Below are 13,362 nucleotides of genomic sequence, written 5' to 3'. Positions count from 1 at the left end.
TTTGAAGACTGCGATGAATTTCGAAAGCAATTCGAAAGAACTTTTCCAATGTTTGCATTGATTTGTGACTGTGTATTGTCTTGAAAAAACCGCACTTTCTTCTTCTTTAAATAGGGCTGTTTTTCCGATTTTTTATGTAACCTATCCGCGACAGAGCCTTGCCACAGTCCTCTTATCCATTCTTACGCAAAAGTAGTCAATAACTTTGTATTAAGAATTTCTAACAACTATTATGCGTTGAGGTTGGAGAATTACTTGAACGTTCAAATAATCTAAGACAAATCAGGCTATACTAATAGAGATAGTTGTATAAACAAAGCCTTATACGTAAGGACTTATTCATCAACGCTAAGTATTAATGATACTAGAGAAGAATCTAAAAATAAATTTTCGAGATTCAATCCATTTGTATAGATTGGTTTAGGGATTTAAACTGAATTGTTCGTTTATTGATTATTAAAAGGCATTCGACTCGGTAATACATGAAGGCATCTGGGATTTGGGAGATTTTTTTGATACCACGAAGTACTACATATATCTATGCGTTTATTATATTATTTTTGGTACTATTCTTTAAGTGGGGTTCAAATCTTCCAATTTGTTATTTAATTGAACTAATTAAGGGTGTGGTTTCTTAGATTTAATCAATAGGGGTAGGGGTTTTCTACACTTGTTAAAAATCGTTGTAATCATTGCCTAACTACGTAACTAACATCAGTTAAAACAAATAGGAAATATTAGTACAATCGTGTACAAATATTGTATCACAAATCGTATTTGGTTGAGACATCGAAGGCTTTACTCAAGGTGAAATAAATCAAATAGTGGTGTTTTACTGATGTAAACACTACAAACTCCTTCACTAACTACAAAGTATTCAAATTTATTATTTTTATTGACTGGTATTACTAAGGGTCTGTTTCACAATGTACGGATAAGTTCTACATAAGTTCCAAATTAGCTATTTATTACTTATTGGTAGGATAAACACGGTTGCGTTTCACGACTGACAGATAGCGCTATTCGTCACATAAAGTCCATCATAAGTTATGAGTCCGATGAATGTCAAATAGCACAATTTATCTTCCAAATAATTTATGTGTTGCATAGCTATTGGGTACTTTATCCATACATTGTGAAACAGACCCATAGACAATTAAGTAGAATATTGAAAATCCGAATCATTGAAACCTTTAGATCGGTCCACGAACGGTGGAGATAAATAACAAAAACTCCTTCGATTGTTTGTTAATGGATTTTTTGTAGCGAAATTGTAAATTTTATTAACACAAAAGAAATAGATTTAGATACTATAATAAACAGAGAAATAGAGAGTTTCATCGTTTGGTGTCGAGGGAAAATACTAAACTTCGGACATCACCTTTGATTCAAATCGTCAACAAGTCACTTTCCGTACGATGATGTTTTCAGGTGATCCATATTTCCCAGAAGTATAATTAAAATATCAGAATCAGAACAGCGTATAGGTAACAACTTCTGCGTCAAAATTTTGGCAAATATGAAAAATAATGATACTTTTCATTACTTTTTCATTTTAATTCAAGGCTTAACAATCGAATTAATGTCTGGCAAATTAATTTTTAGTTTTTCTTATATTTAAATAACGTAATATTTAAAAAAAACTTAAAATCGCGTCTGGCACATAGTTAGCATTGTCAAAAATGTCTGGCAATAAAAAAAGTATGTCAGGTAGACTTATTTAAAAACGAAAAATTAAAAATTACGCTTCTTAAAATGCTTTTAAAATCCAGGATACCTGGACAGGTAGGATGCGCACTAATGAACGCAACCGCTACTGCCAGCCAGAAAGCCTAGACTCTAACCGAAAGTGCAAGAAGATTTCTTTCTCGAAAACGTTGCTACCTCCCGTACTATATTCTGCCACACAAAATGGCGCGCAAATTTGTCTTCTGTCATTTTTAGTCATATAAATTGATAAATTATTATATTATTTGTATCGCACATATCATACGTTATTGAATTTATATCAACTACAGTGTCTCACGCAAATAATCATTTATTGAATAATACATTTTTTCCAAAAGTAATACACCAAGTCGATTTTTAAAGACTCTAGCCGGAAGATCTTTTAATTCCTTTGGTAAATTATTGTAAACCTTGATTGCCATAAGCCGGTTGAGAGTGTTCAGAGGAGTTGTTCGGTCTAATACTAGCAGCTGAGTTTCATCATCGGGCGTCAAGGCAGAATACATACCATCCGTATCAACTCAACTCAACTCAAAATATCTTTATTCATGTAGGTAAACAACTACACTTATGAATTGTCAGAAAGAAGTTGAATTAATTGTAAATTTACATTTACTACCAGTTCGCAAGTCAAGGGCGTAGAGCGGGTAAGAAGAATTGGCAAGAAACTTTCCGCCACTCTTTTCAATCGCCAAGTATACCTACAAATTGTTTGAACTATCACCTCGACGTCCGTCGTTCACAGCTTAGTGTTATTGAAGGCAGTTTTGGCCGCTATGTGAAAACAGCTGTTCACTGAAGACTGAAGTAATTTTTGGGAAAAGGGATACTCTTCTTTAATAAAACCCCAGAGGCTCTTTTAGCTCTGCCTTTCAATAAATTTAAGAAAAGTATTAAAGAAAAGCTGTGTAAAAAGGCTTACTATAAAGTTAACGATTATCTAGTTGATAAAAGGGCCTGGGAGTAGTGCTAGACATGCTACTTCTAATTAATTTGCGATATTTGTTTTAAAATAAGTGTTGTTTGATGATTTGCTATTAAGAGTACCGAGAGTTTTTTACGCCGGCTTTTTCTCTCGGCCTACACCCTCTGTCTTCTTTGCCGATGATAGGGATGCCTACAAATTCAAATTTAATGACGTGGAATAAGTGATACATGTATCTTATGTTCCACAATTAACATATTTTATTTTAATTCCGACTAAGTCCTTGAAGAAAGAGCGTGAATTCTTCAAAAGCCGTATAAAACTCAAGAAGCAATAAGTTGATTAGATAATTAATCTGGCATATCTTTAATACTTCAAGGTTTCTTGATTGATAAAAATATTATTATTGCTAATAAACATTATTGCTTTATGTTTTGATATCGCCACGTATGGGTTTGATATTAGGTAAGGTAGTGTGTATAGAAGAATCATATATAGTTAAAAGTATAATCTATTTATCAAAATTATTAATATATATTTAACAGAATTAAACATATAACATGACATAACATTTATAACTAACGAAACATACAAAATAATAATATATATTAGTGGCGCTACAACCTCTTAAGGTCTTGGCCTCAGATTTCTGAATCTGTTTCATGATCATTTTTAAATCTAATAGGCAAGTTAGGTAATCAGCTTCCAGTGCCTGACACACGCCGTCGACGTTTTGGGTCTAAGACCTGTCGGTTTCCTCACGATGTTTTCCTTCACCGTTCAAGCAAATGTTAAATGCGCACATAGAAAGTGCGCTCTTTAGTTGAAAATTTAATTACAAAATAATAATAATAACCAAAAAAGAAAAGAAATAAACTACATTTTAAGTGTGTAATGTGTGTGTGTGTTGTGATTGTAACTGGCCCTGACTCAGCATTATGCTCTGGAGCAGACGTGTTCCACAGCGCTGGTAATTCTGCCCGAGACCACAACAGTCCAATAAAGTCATACAAAGTAATATACAATTCCGGAATTTAAATTCTTTTCAATAAGCTATATGCTCGGAGAGTCTTGTGTCATAAAAACATTAAACATTGCGTTTGTTAGGACATATATGTTTATATATCAGACATAGCATGTTCGTTATATGTTAGTTTTGTATATTTTCCTCATTAATGTTATCTCACGTACTCCAAGTATTACTCAAGGTTTAAGGATTTTCAATTAACAATATTGCTTTAATAATAAAACGGAAATTTATTATTTCGAGTGCTTTTAAATTTGAAAGAAAAAGCTGCCCAATAAAGTATTTCCGAACCAATTCGACTAAGGGTCCTTCAAGAAACGAGCGTACCAGGGTACTGTTCCATAAAAAAAAAGAAGAGAAGAGAAAGAAAAGATTATGAAAGGATGTATAGTTAAAAGAGAAGCAGTAGCCCCATACTAGGATTCCTTGTGTCGTGGGCTGCTAGTCTCTTCCATTTGACATATTAATGATTTGAATTAATTCCACATATCTAACACTTAAAATTTTGTAATGAATACTGTCCGTTTCAGCATAGGACGAAGATGAGAAGATGTTTACGATTTTAGTGAATGTTTAAAGTTTTGAATCGTAAGTGAAAATTATGTTTTTAAGTAAGTGTTTAATTATGAAAGGGCCTCTAAAAGAGAAAAAGCGTTGGGTGATGAAAGTGCCATTTGACAGTAGAGAATTAACTATTAGACTATGTTTATTTTTTTATTTTTATTACGTTTACAAAAAAGAGTATTACTTTACATGAATTACAATCTAGCCTATACAATAATTATGGCTAATAATAATATTATGATGATGACTTAATTTTCTACAATACTAATGAATAGCTTAAACTAAGGTAATGTTCATCAACAGTCTTACTATTCTATAATGATTAAACTATGACGGGAGAGGTGGTGGTGGAAGATTTGACGGGCCTGCGGTTTCTTTCGCCGCCGCTGATGGGTTCCGGGACAAAGCTCCCTGGTCCTTTCCGCTTCTTCTTTGACTTTCATGACGGACTCGCAGAAAAAACTTGGCGATTAAAAAGAGTGGCGGAGAATTTATTACCAGTTCTGCTCTTCCGTTCTACGCCCTTGATTTGAGAACTGGCACTGAATGTAAAATTAGAAGCATTTCATACATATATTTTCTTTTTTTTGACGTTCATAAGTGTACATTGTGTTACGTATATGAATAATATAAAATAAAACCCGAAACATTGGCGAATTATGCAGGTAATTCGAGTTCGTACGAGGCACATGGAACAATTTTGTGTTTCTTATCGAATGAGGAGGAATTTTAAAAGAAATTAAGGATCTATATTATAATTAAATAATCTCACCATAGAGATTTTTTTTAATACCACGAGTATGATAAAAATTAGATATTTATTGACAGCAGTGTTGGCCTAGTCAGTGGCTTCTACGTCCGACTCTCACTCCGTAGGTCGTAGGTTCGATCCCCGGCTGTGCACCAATGGACTTTCTTTCTATGTGCGCATTTAACATTCGCTCGAACGGTGAAGGAAAACATCGTGAGGAAACCGACATGTCTTACACCCAAAAAGTCGACGGCGTGTGTCAGGCACTGGAGGCTGATCGCCTACTTGCCTATTAGATTTAAAAATTATCATGAAACAGATTCAGAAATCTGAGGCCAAGACCTGTAGAGGTTGTAGCGCCACTGATTATTTTTTTTATTCATATGCTATATTGCGCTAAGGTATATTTGATTATATATAGATATATATGTAGTATAGATTAGATTACTGATAGATATAACTCTGATGGACAATTTTAAAATCTCTCTTTATTTTCGACAGACAGATGAAAACTAACCCACAATTTTTCATTGTTAAATTTTCAAATACTTATACGTTTTAACATCCAATTTTTTGTCTATTTATTGAAGGTCTATTCAAAGATATCTTAAAGGTGATTTTGACACAATTTTAACACCCTAGAAACTACGGTAACAGAATGTGTTTAAAACCAATTTTATATACAAAAGTTTTCGATCCCACTTTTAATTCAGCGACAAGATTATATAATCTTTTAATTAATTACCAAAAATATTGCAACAGTTGTATAATTGTTTGAAGATGAAAGTAATTATGACCTTGAGTTTTACGTAACGTGTAAAATTCCGCGATTTTTTAATTTAAAAATCCTTTACAAATTTAAAAAGACAATTTTTTCTGTAATGTTATCTAGGTCTGAGAACTATTTTTTATACTTCTAAGTGGAGCAGTGCGACTCTTAACTGAAGTCGTAGGTTCCAGTCCCGGCTGTCCACCAACGGACTATCATATCATATCTATATAATGGAGTGTTAAATGCGCACATAGAAAGAAAGTCCACTGGTGCACAGCCGGGGATCGAATCTACGACCTCAGGTATGAGAGTCGCACGCTGAAGCCACTACTAACTAGGCCAACACTGCTCCAATATAGCATTATAATATATGCAATTACATATTACACATCTGTCCGCACCCTAAATAAGTACCAGGATCGTATAAGGAATGAGAAGCGTTTGAAATTCTTGATGGGCTAATAATATTCAATATTTCATACACGAACAGTTAAATTAGAACTATTAACTTTAATTAATATTTATTATAAATTTTTCCTTTTAACTAACGTTTCATTTAATTTGTTTGTTAGTCTGTGAAAAATACGCTAGTTTTGGCTTGCCATTTCAATTTTAATTCAAAGATTGTTTTGTTAGAAAATTTTGAATTATAAAAGAATAGGATAAAAATTATTGTTTTCAAGTAAAAAAGCAAACTCTAAATGTTGTTTCTTAAATTACATATTTCAGCAACACATATGTATATCTTTATTATAATGTTTGTTATATATAATGCATGTTATATGAATTTACGTATTAATTAACTGCTATATTGAGCGTATTTAGAAAATATATATAATTCAATCAAAACATTGAATTCCTTTGAAATGTGTGTCAATTAGATGTGTTCAGCGACGCGTGCGGCATTTTACGAATTTTTATATGTAATAAAAGTTAATTGGTACATAACGTGGTAACTGGTAGAGGTTCATCAATTGGAGTTATTTTTAGTTTCTTCTGCGATTTTTAGGTCGGTAAATCTTCGTAACGACTGCACGGTTAAAGATTGATTTTACAGCTTTACTTCTTTTAGTCATAGACATAACATTTATGACTAACACACAGAAACACACAAAATAACATTAATAAAAACGAATGTGAGATAACATTTTTTACGTATTTTTTGAACGTTTTGAGTGTGTAATGCGTGTGTGCTGTGGTTGTAATTGGCCCTGGCTCAGCATTATGCTGAAGAGCAGAAAGTTCCACAGCGCTGGTCATTCTGCCAGAGACCACAGCAGCTAGTTTGCGCCTCAGTCGCAAAAAAAGAAAAATGTAATAATACTAGTACTTTTAGATGTGTTTAGAACAAAATCAATGGGAGATCAATAAAATCTATCTCTTTTTTTATGCATATTCAGTAAGTCTGAGAATCGGCTACTATCTATCTTTCAAACCCCTAAACGTTAAGGGTGGTCCTACCCCTTTTTTTATGATACAGCAATCAAAAATACATACTACCCTTAATTTTCACCCCTCTACGATCTGAACCCCTATTTTTTATTTGTTAATTAAAATCTTATCACTTGAACTCTGAGGTTTTATAGAGAAAAATTCACAGAAAAACCTAAAAAGTTTTCATTCCAGAAAACCGAACAGTCTCTGGGGTAGCATAGCAAAATGTTCCATGTTGGTATGTACTAAAAAGGTAGGCTAATTAAAATCACATTATGGAGATACGAAGTTCACGGGGGCAGCTATATATATATATATATATATATATATGTGTAGTTAAATAAAAAACTTGACTTCTGTTATGTTATGCAATAGTTTAACCGTGTTTTTAAACCGGTTCGCGCAGTTTACAAACGTTTTCAATTGTCAGGTTTTAATAACAAATACTAGGGATGTATAAACAAACGGAGATCAACACGTAATACGTTGTCCTACAACCTTTTTATGTCTGAGCCTCATATTTCTGTATGTTTTATGATCATTTGTCAATCTTAATAAGCAAGCAGCCTCCTGTGTCTGACACATGTCAACTTTTGGGTCTAAGGCAAGATTTCCTCAAGGTTCGAGCGAATATTAAATGCGCACATAGAAAATCCAGCCGAACTTACGACCTCAAGTATGAGAGTCGCACGCTGAAGCCACTAGGCCAACACTGCTGTTGCTGATGTTTTGACAGAAAGAGACGAAAGTTTTGACGTGTCCTGTCGTGTACTTGTGTTAAATTGATAACAGTGTTACGTCATTATAGTTCTACGGGAATTGATATTTGATATGAAAAAGGGTTTTGTGAATATTCATTGCGAATAGGATTTCTGTTTCTTTCTTAATTATTCTTCTTCGGAACTTCCGGTTTTCCCACTAGCTAGTAAGAAAAACAATGACTCCTACACAGCAATGTCTATGGACAGAGGAAGTGGCATTAGTAAAAAAATTTGAAGTGATACTTCTTTAGGCGCGTTATGAAAAATTGATGAGAGTGAAATTTTACGATGCGCGCGCACCGTGACACAAAATTAACAGAATGAAGTTGCCCACTAAATCGCTCATTAAGTAAACCAGCCGGGCGCCGAGCGTGCGCGAGCGAGATGGGAATAAGACAATTTACAAGTAAAAAGAAATAGAATATGCGTGAAGTTAGCAGCTATGCCAAGAATTTTGAATTACCTTTGTAGTACCTTATAAACAAATAAAGGAGTTTTAATTATTTTTTCAAAGAAATTTAGCAATGCTTTTTCACAAAGACTTATTGTTACTTGGTTAAAAGGTTATGAAACATACCTAGTAATTAAATTGAATGAATAATATAATAAAATAATAATTATTATTATTATTAATATTAATTAATAATTGAATAAAATACTAAATATTATTAAATTATTAACGTTAAATATTTATCATTAATTATTTAATTATTTAAAAAAATAAAGAAAGCTAAAGAAGTACAACTTCTTACGCGCGAACATAAGTACACGCACCCTTTTTTCTTTTTAATATTAAGTTGTTTGTTTAAGGATTAATATCAGTTTTATTTTTGGATCTATTAATATACTTAATTTACTAATGTTTTCTGTTTCGTATATTTTGTCTAAGTGTTTACTTATGTGTGTGTATGTGTAGCTGTAAGATTACTTATAAATAAACTAGCAGACTCGGCCAAGCTTTGCTGTGGCTAAAGTTTTTGTTATATTACATAGTAGTAAACTATTCAAGGGAAACGGTAGGAGAACACCAGTCATGGGGGACCCATTGCTTGCATGCTTTCAACACAGCGCCATTTGTTAGAATTGTGACTGTCAAATAATAAACAAATAATTTGCAATAAAATAATATTATGGGTATAAATGAATGCTATGCTATCTTGTATGTATGTCTTTTAAGTTAGTTCAAACTGCACACGGTATGCAAATTTGATTGAAATCGGTTGAGTAGTTTAGGAGTCCATTGCGGACAAACAACGTGACACGTTATTTATATATATTAAGATAAACAATCAATGTTTATGTAGATGATGAATTTTTACAGGAACTAAACGGCTTCTACATACCGGAGATGACGTCAATAGTTTGCAAATCTGCTAATGAAATGGTGAGGCTGATGAGGGCTGGGAACAGGAACAGAGCATCTGGGAGGACCGATATGAATGAGCACTCTTCTAGAAGTCACGCTGTGTTCCTGGTGACTGTGGAGACGGCACATCGCTCGACTGATAGAATACGGTAAGGTCTATGTGATCCTGGTACTTACGTACATATATTATTGCAAAATCAACCTTACGCCAATTGCTTAAAGTTGTTATTACAACGCAGTGTATACGTACTTAAAGCAATAAAATTTTACGACCGACCGTGGTCGGTAGGACAAGGTATTGAGTGGAGTCGAACATGACTTTTTTATTTACAACTATTTAACATAACTTTAAATTTATCCGACTTTTCGGGTGCTTTACAGCGTGCGTGGTCACGGTGACTAAAGACAAAAGGTGTTGGATGTTAAATAGTTATAAATTTATAATAATACATTACTTTAATCCGGTTAAAAAGTTTTTTCTTTAAATTAAAAAAAAAAATGTTAAATTGGCTACCTTCTGACTTACACTTTATATAGCGTAAATATATTTGTCAAAAACTACACACAAAAAAGTTCAAAAGTACATAAATTTATTTATAAAAAAAACACAAATAAATAACATCGACACTTATTAGACGCGAGACTATTTGAAATGAGTGCACAATTTAGAATGTTGCGCTCATTTTTTGAGGACGTTTTTCAGACGTTGATTGTGCATCTTGGGTTTTTTATATATCAATGACTATAAGCCTTAATTAGTTAAATATACGTTGTTATACGAGTGATGAGGACAAAAAACATCTTTATTACAGATTTTTAGTACTTATTAATTAATTAATATAATAAAAATAAATCAGTGGCGCTACAATCTTTAGGTTTGGGCCTCAGATTTCTGAATATTTTTCATGATCGTTTTTCATCATCATCATCATCTAATAGGCAAGTAGGTGATCAGCCTCCTGTGCCAGCCGTCGACTTTTTGGGTCTAATACATGTCGGTTTCCTCAAGATGTTTTCCTTCACCGTTCGAGCGAATGTTAAATGCGCAAATAGAAAGAAAGTCCATTGGTGCCCAGCCGGGGATCGAATCGACGACCTCTGGGATGAGAGTCGCACGCTGAAGCCACTAGGCCAACACTGCTAATATTTCAACATCTACTTTTTGTTATTATGACTATTGAATTTTACTTTTTTTAAGGTTTTATGGCCTGGTAACGAAACCTTTAAGCAGTCTTATTTTTTACACGCTTTATATTAGCTGCACCTGTATGTATGTATGTATGTAACCGACTCCTTCGGACTCGATTTTGACCCACTTTAAACGGACAGATTTAATTCAAACTTTGTACACACACTAAAGAATCAGCGACAATATAATAATTTCATAGGTTTATCTGGAAAAAACAATGAAATTTTTTTTAAGTCCACAAAGCAATACGATTTAATTGAGACAACACGTATTGCTGCTAGGACTAAAAAGTGGAAAATAAATATATATAAAACCAGTATTTTTTGTTCATTACCATTTTCAGCCTAAATTAGGAATTATTTTTCACTTTTTAGTTTGATGTGCTTTAAAAGCGTGTTTTATAGTTTTTTTAAACTATATTTATTTTAATTTGACTACTGTATACTGATAAACCACCACCACTATCTTGATCGTCTACATGCGCACTGACCTTCCCCAACTACGCTTCACGCATGAACACCTATAAACAACGCACCCGTGTCCTTATGACACACCGTTGTGATAAGAACTGTAAATTTATGCTTAAGTAACTGTTTTAAACATAAAATAATTTAAAATGTGCTTGCGTTAAAAGTTCACAACATAATTTGCGTGTTCATATGTTTATTAGCAATGTCATGTGTTTAACATCCTATTTATAAATCTAAATGTTTATGTATTATCAAGAAAATATCTTTAATCCAGCCTAGTAAAATATATAAATACTAGTAGACTCGGCCAAGCGTTGCTGTGGCTAAGGTTTTTGTTACAGATGTTAAATAGTATTTTATGTGAAACGTTGGTACTTTCAACACAGCGCGGCGCCATCTGTTAGAATTGTGATTTGTGACTGTCAAATAATAACAGACAAATAATAAGCCATAAAATCAAATTGCGACTATAATTTGAGATTTAAACTATCCTATCTCTCAAGTTGGATCGAACTGCACATGGTGTGCAAATTTGATTGATATCGGTTCGGTAGTTTAGGAGTCCATTGAGGACAAACATTGTGACACGAGATTTATATATATTAAGATTTATGTGTGTGTGCATGTAAGTGTGACTTAGTGAATACATTTAAACATATAAAACACTTCATAGTTATATTTTCAAATAGATTTTCATTAATCCTTCATAATTACGCCAAATCGTTTCGAAATGCAGGCAATTATAGTAATTATTTACATGAAGAATAGAACGAAAATTGATGTTAATCGCTTGGCAATCACGATTTTCTACTATAATGGCGTTGTTTGAAGGTAATACAAAAGTATCTTCGAGCTCCATCATCAAAGTAGCAGTAGAAACATGGGTAATTAGACGTCAAATTTAAATACATTACCCATTATGTGTAAAGTTTCCTGACGCTGTGACTTCAAAATGTACTAAAAAGTATTCAATAATAATATTGTTGTCCCTCGTATTTGTATGATAATAATAATAGTCTTTATTGCTTTATGCGGTAAAGAAAACCTTCCTGATGAGTCCCAGCATCTGTATCCTGTAAATTAGGCAAAAACCCTGGCGTTTTTGTTAACATTTCGATATATAGGCCGTGAGATAGTGACACAAAATAGTGGGTTATTTGTACCAGTATAGCGGTTCTTCAGGGGTCTTATATTCAACAGATCTTCATAAATTCTACCCAAGAACCATCTCAGTCACGGTTATAACAACGGCACGCCTTTTCGCTTAGACGCTACGATGCCATACAGAGACACATATCTCCATCTTGTAATTCGTGTCGGGGGTTAAAAGACGAAAATTTTATTTTAATTGGTTTTTTTGATGGCACTAGGACTGCCCTGCGATTCTGTAACTTACTTTTCGAACTCACTCAGCGGTTTTCGCATCGGCGGTCGCTCTGAAATCAGTCGTGAAGCATTCATTTTATGATTTGGCATTCTAATAAACAATAAACTACAAGCTCCCACCTTTTCAGAATATGCCCAATGTTTTAATGAACTCAAATTGGAGTAATTTATAGTATAAGATCCCGCTATACAACGACCTTCACCGAGATGCTTATTTAATGAAACTTATTTTATATTTAATTTAATATGTCAATAAATATAATCCATATGGGTTGCCTAGCAAATTTCAGTCCAGAGTATGTTTAATTAATATTAAAAAAAAATTTTTTTTTTATAATTTGCATGTAGTAAATTTTTTGAACTTTTTTCAATCAATATTTTTAATCAGGGTAGTATTATATATGTATCACTAAAACCTTCTTTTATACTAAAGATGTAATATATACTTTAGTGTCACATAAAAAATATACACATAAATAATTAATTGATTAAAAACAACCTAACTTTTGCATATTCTATGGGCTTCATACTTTCGATTGGTATAGAATTTATCTAATAATCATACCGGTGAAATGTTTGGACTGAAATTTGCTAGGCAACCCATATGGATTATATTTATTGACATATTAAATTATATATAAAATAAGTTTCATTAAATAAGCATCTCGGTGAAGGTCGTTGTATAGCGGGATCTTAGACCATTACGATCTTTTAAAGACTCTAGACCTTTTAAGAAAAAATCTTTAACCAGGAGCAAAATCCTTCTAAATCAAATGCGTGTGATAATAATGATTTTAGTAAAGCGTTTGCATAAGTGAGACATGTAAGAACATTGCCCCTTCGCGAGTTTATTACTCATCCTAAACTAATACGGTCATACATGAGATAATGCTTTTGTTTATTTTAAACAGATATCAACAAAAGGACTTGAGTATTCAAATCAAAGGTGTGATAAATCTCCTTTGTATGTTTGTCTGAGATTTAAAATC

At 32.9% G+C, this 13,362-nt stretch overlaps 1 protein-coding gene across 2 annotated transcripts in view; it reads left to right on the top strand.

Moving 5' to 3' along the window:
- Positions 1 to 13,362, top strand: part of LOC125061731 (kinesin-like protein Klp68D) — a 66,594-nt gene that overhangs the window by 31,299 nt on the left and 21,933 nt on the right. For both annotated transcript variants that reach the window (XM_047667308.1, XM_047667307.1), the window contains one exon: positions 9,284 to 9,477. In XM_047667308.1, the coding sequence (XP_047523264.1) occupies positions 9,284 to 9,477 (194 nt within the window). The remainder of the gene's footprint in view (positions 1 to 9,283; positions 9,478 to 13,362) is intronic.

The sequence above is a fragment of the Pieris napi genome, chromosome 24, assembly GCF_905475465.1.
Source record: "Pieris napi chromosome 24, ilPieNapi1.2, whole genome shotgun sequence".
Lineage (NCBI taxonomy): Eukaryota > Metazoa > Arthropoda > Insecta > Lepidoptera > Pieridae > Pieris > Pieris napi.
Note: the sequence above shows the minus strand (reverse complement) of the source record. Positions and strands in the feature narration are given on the sequence as shown.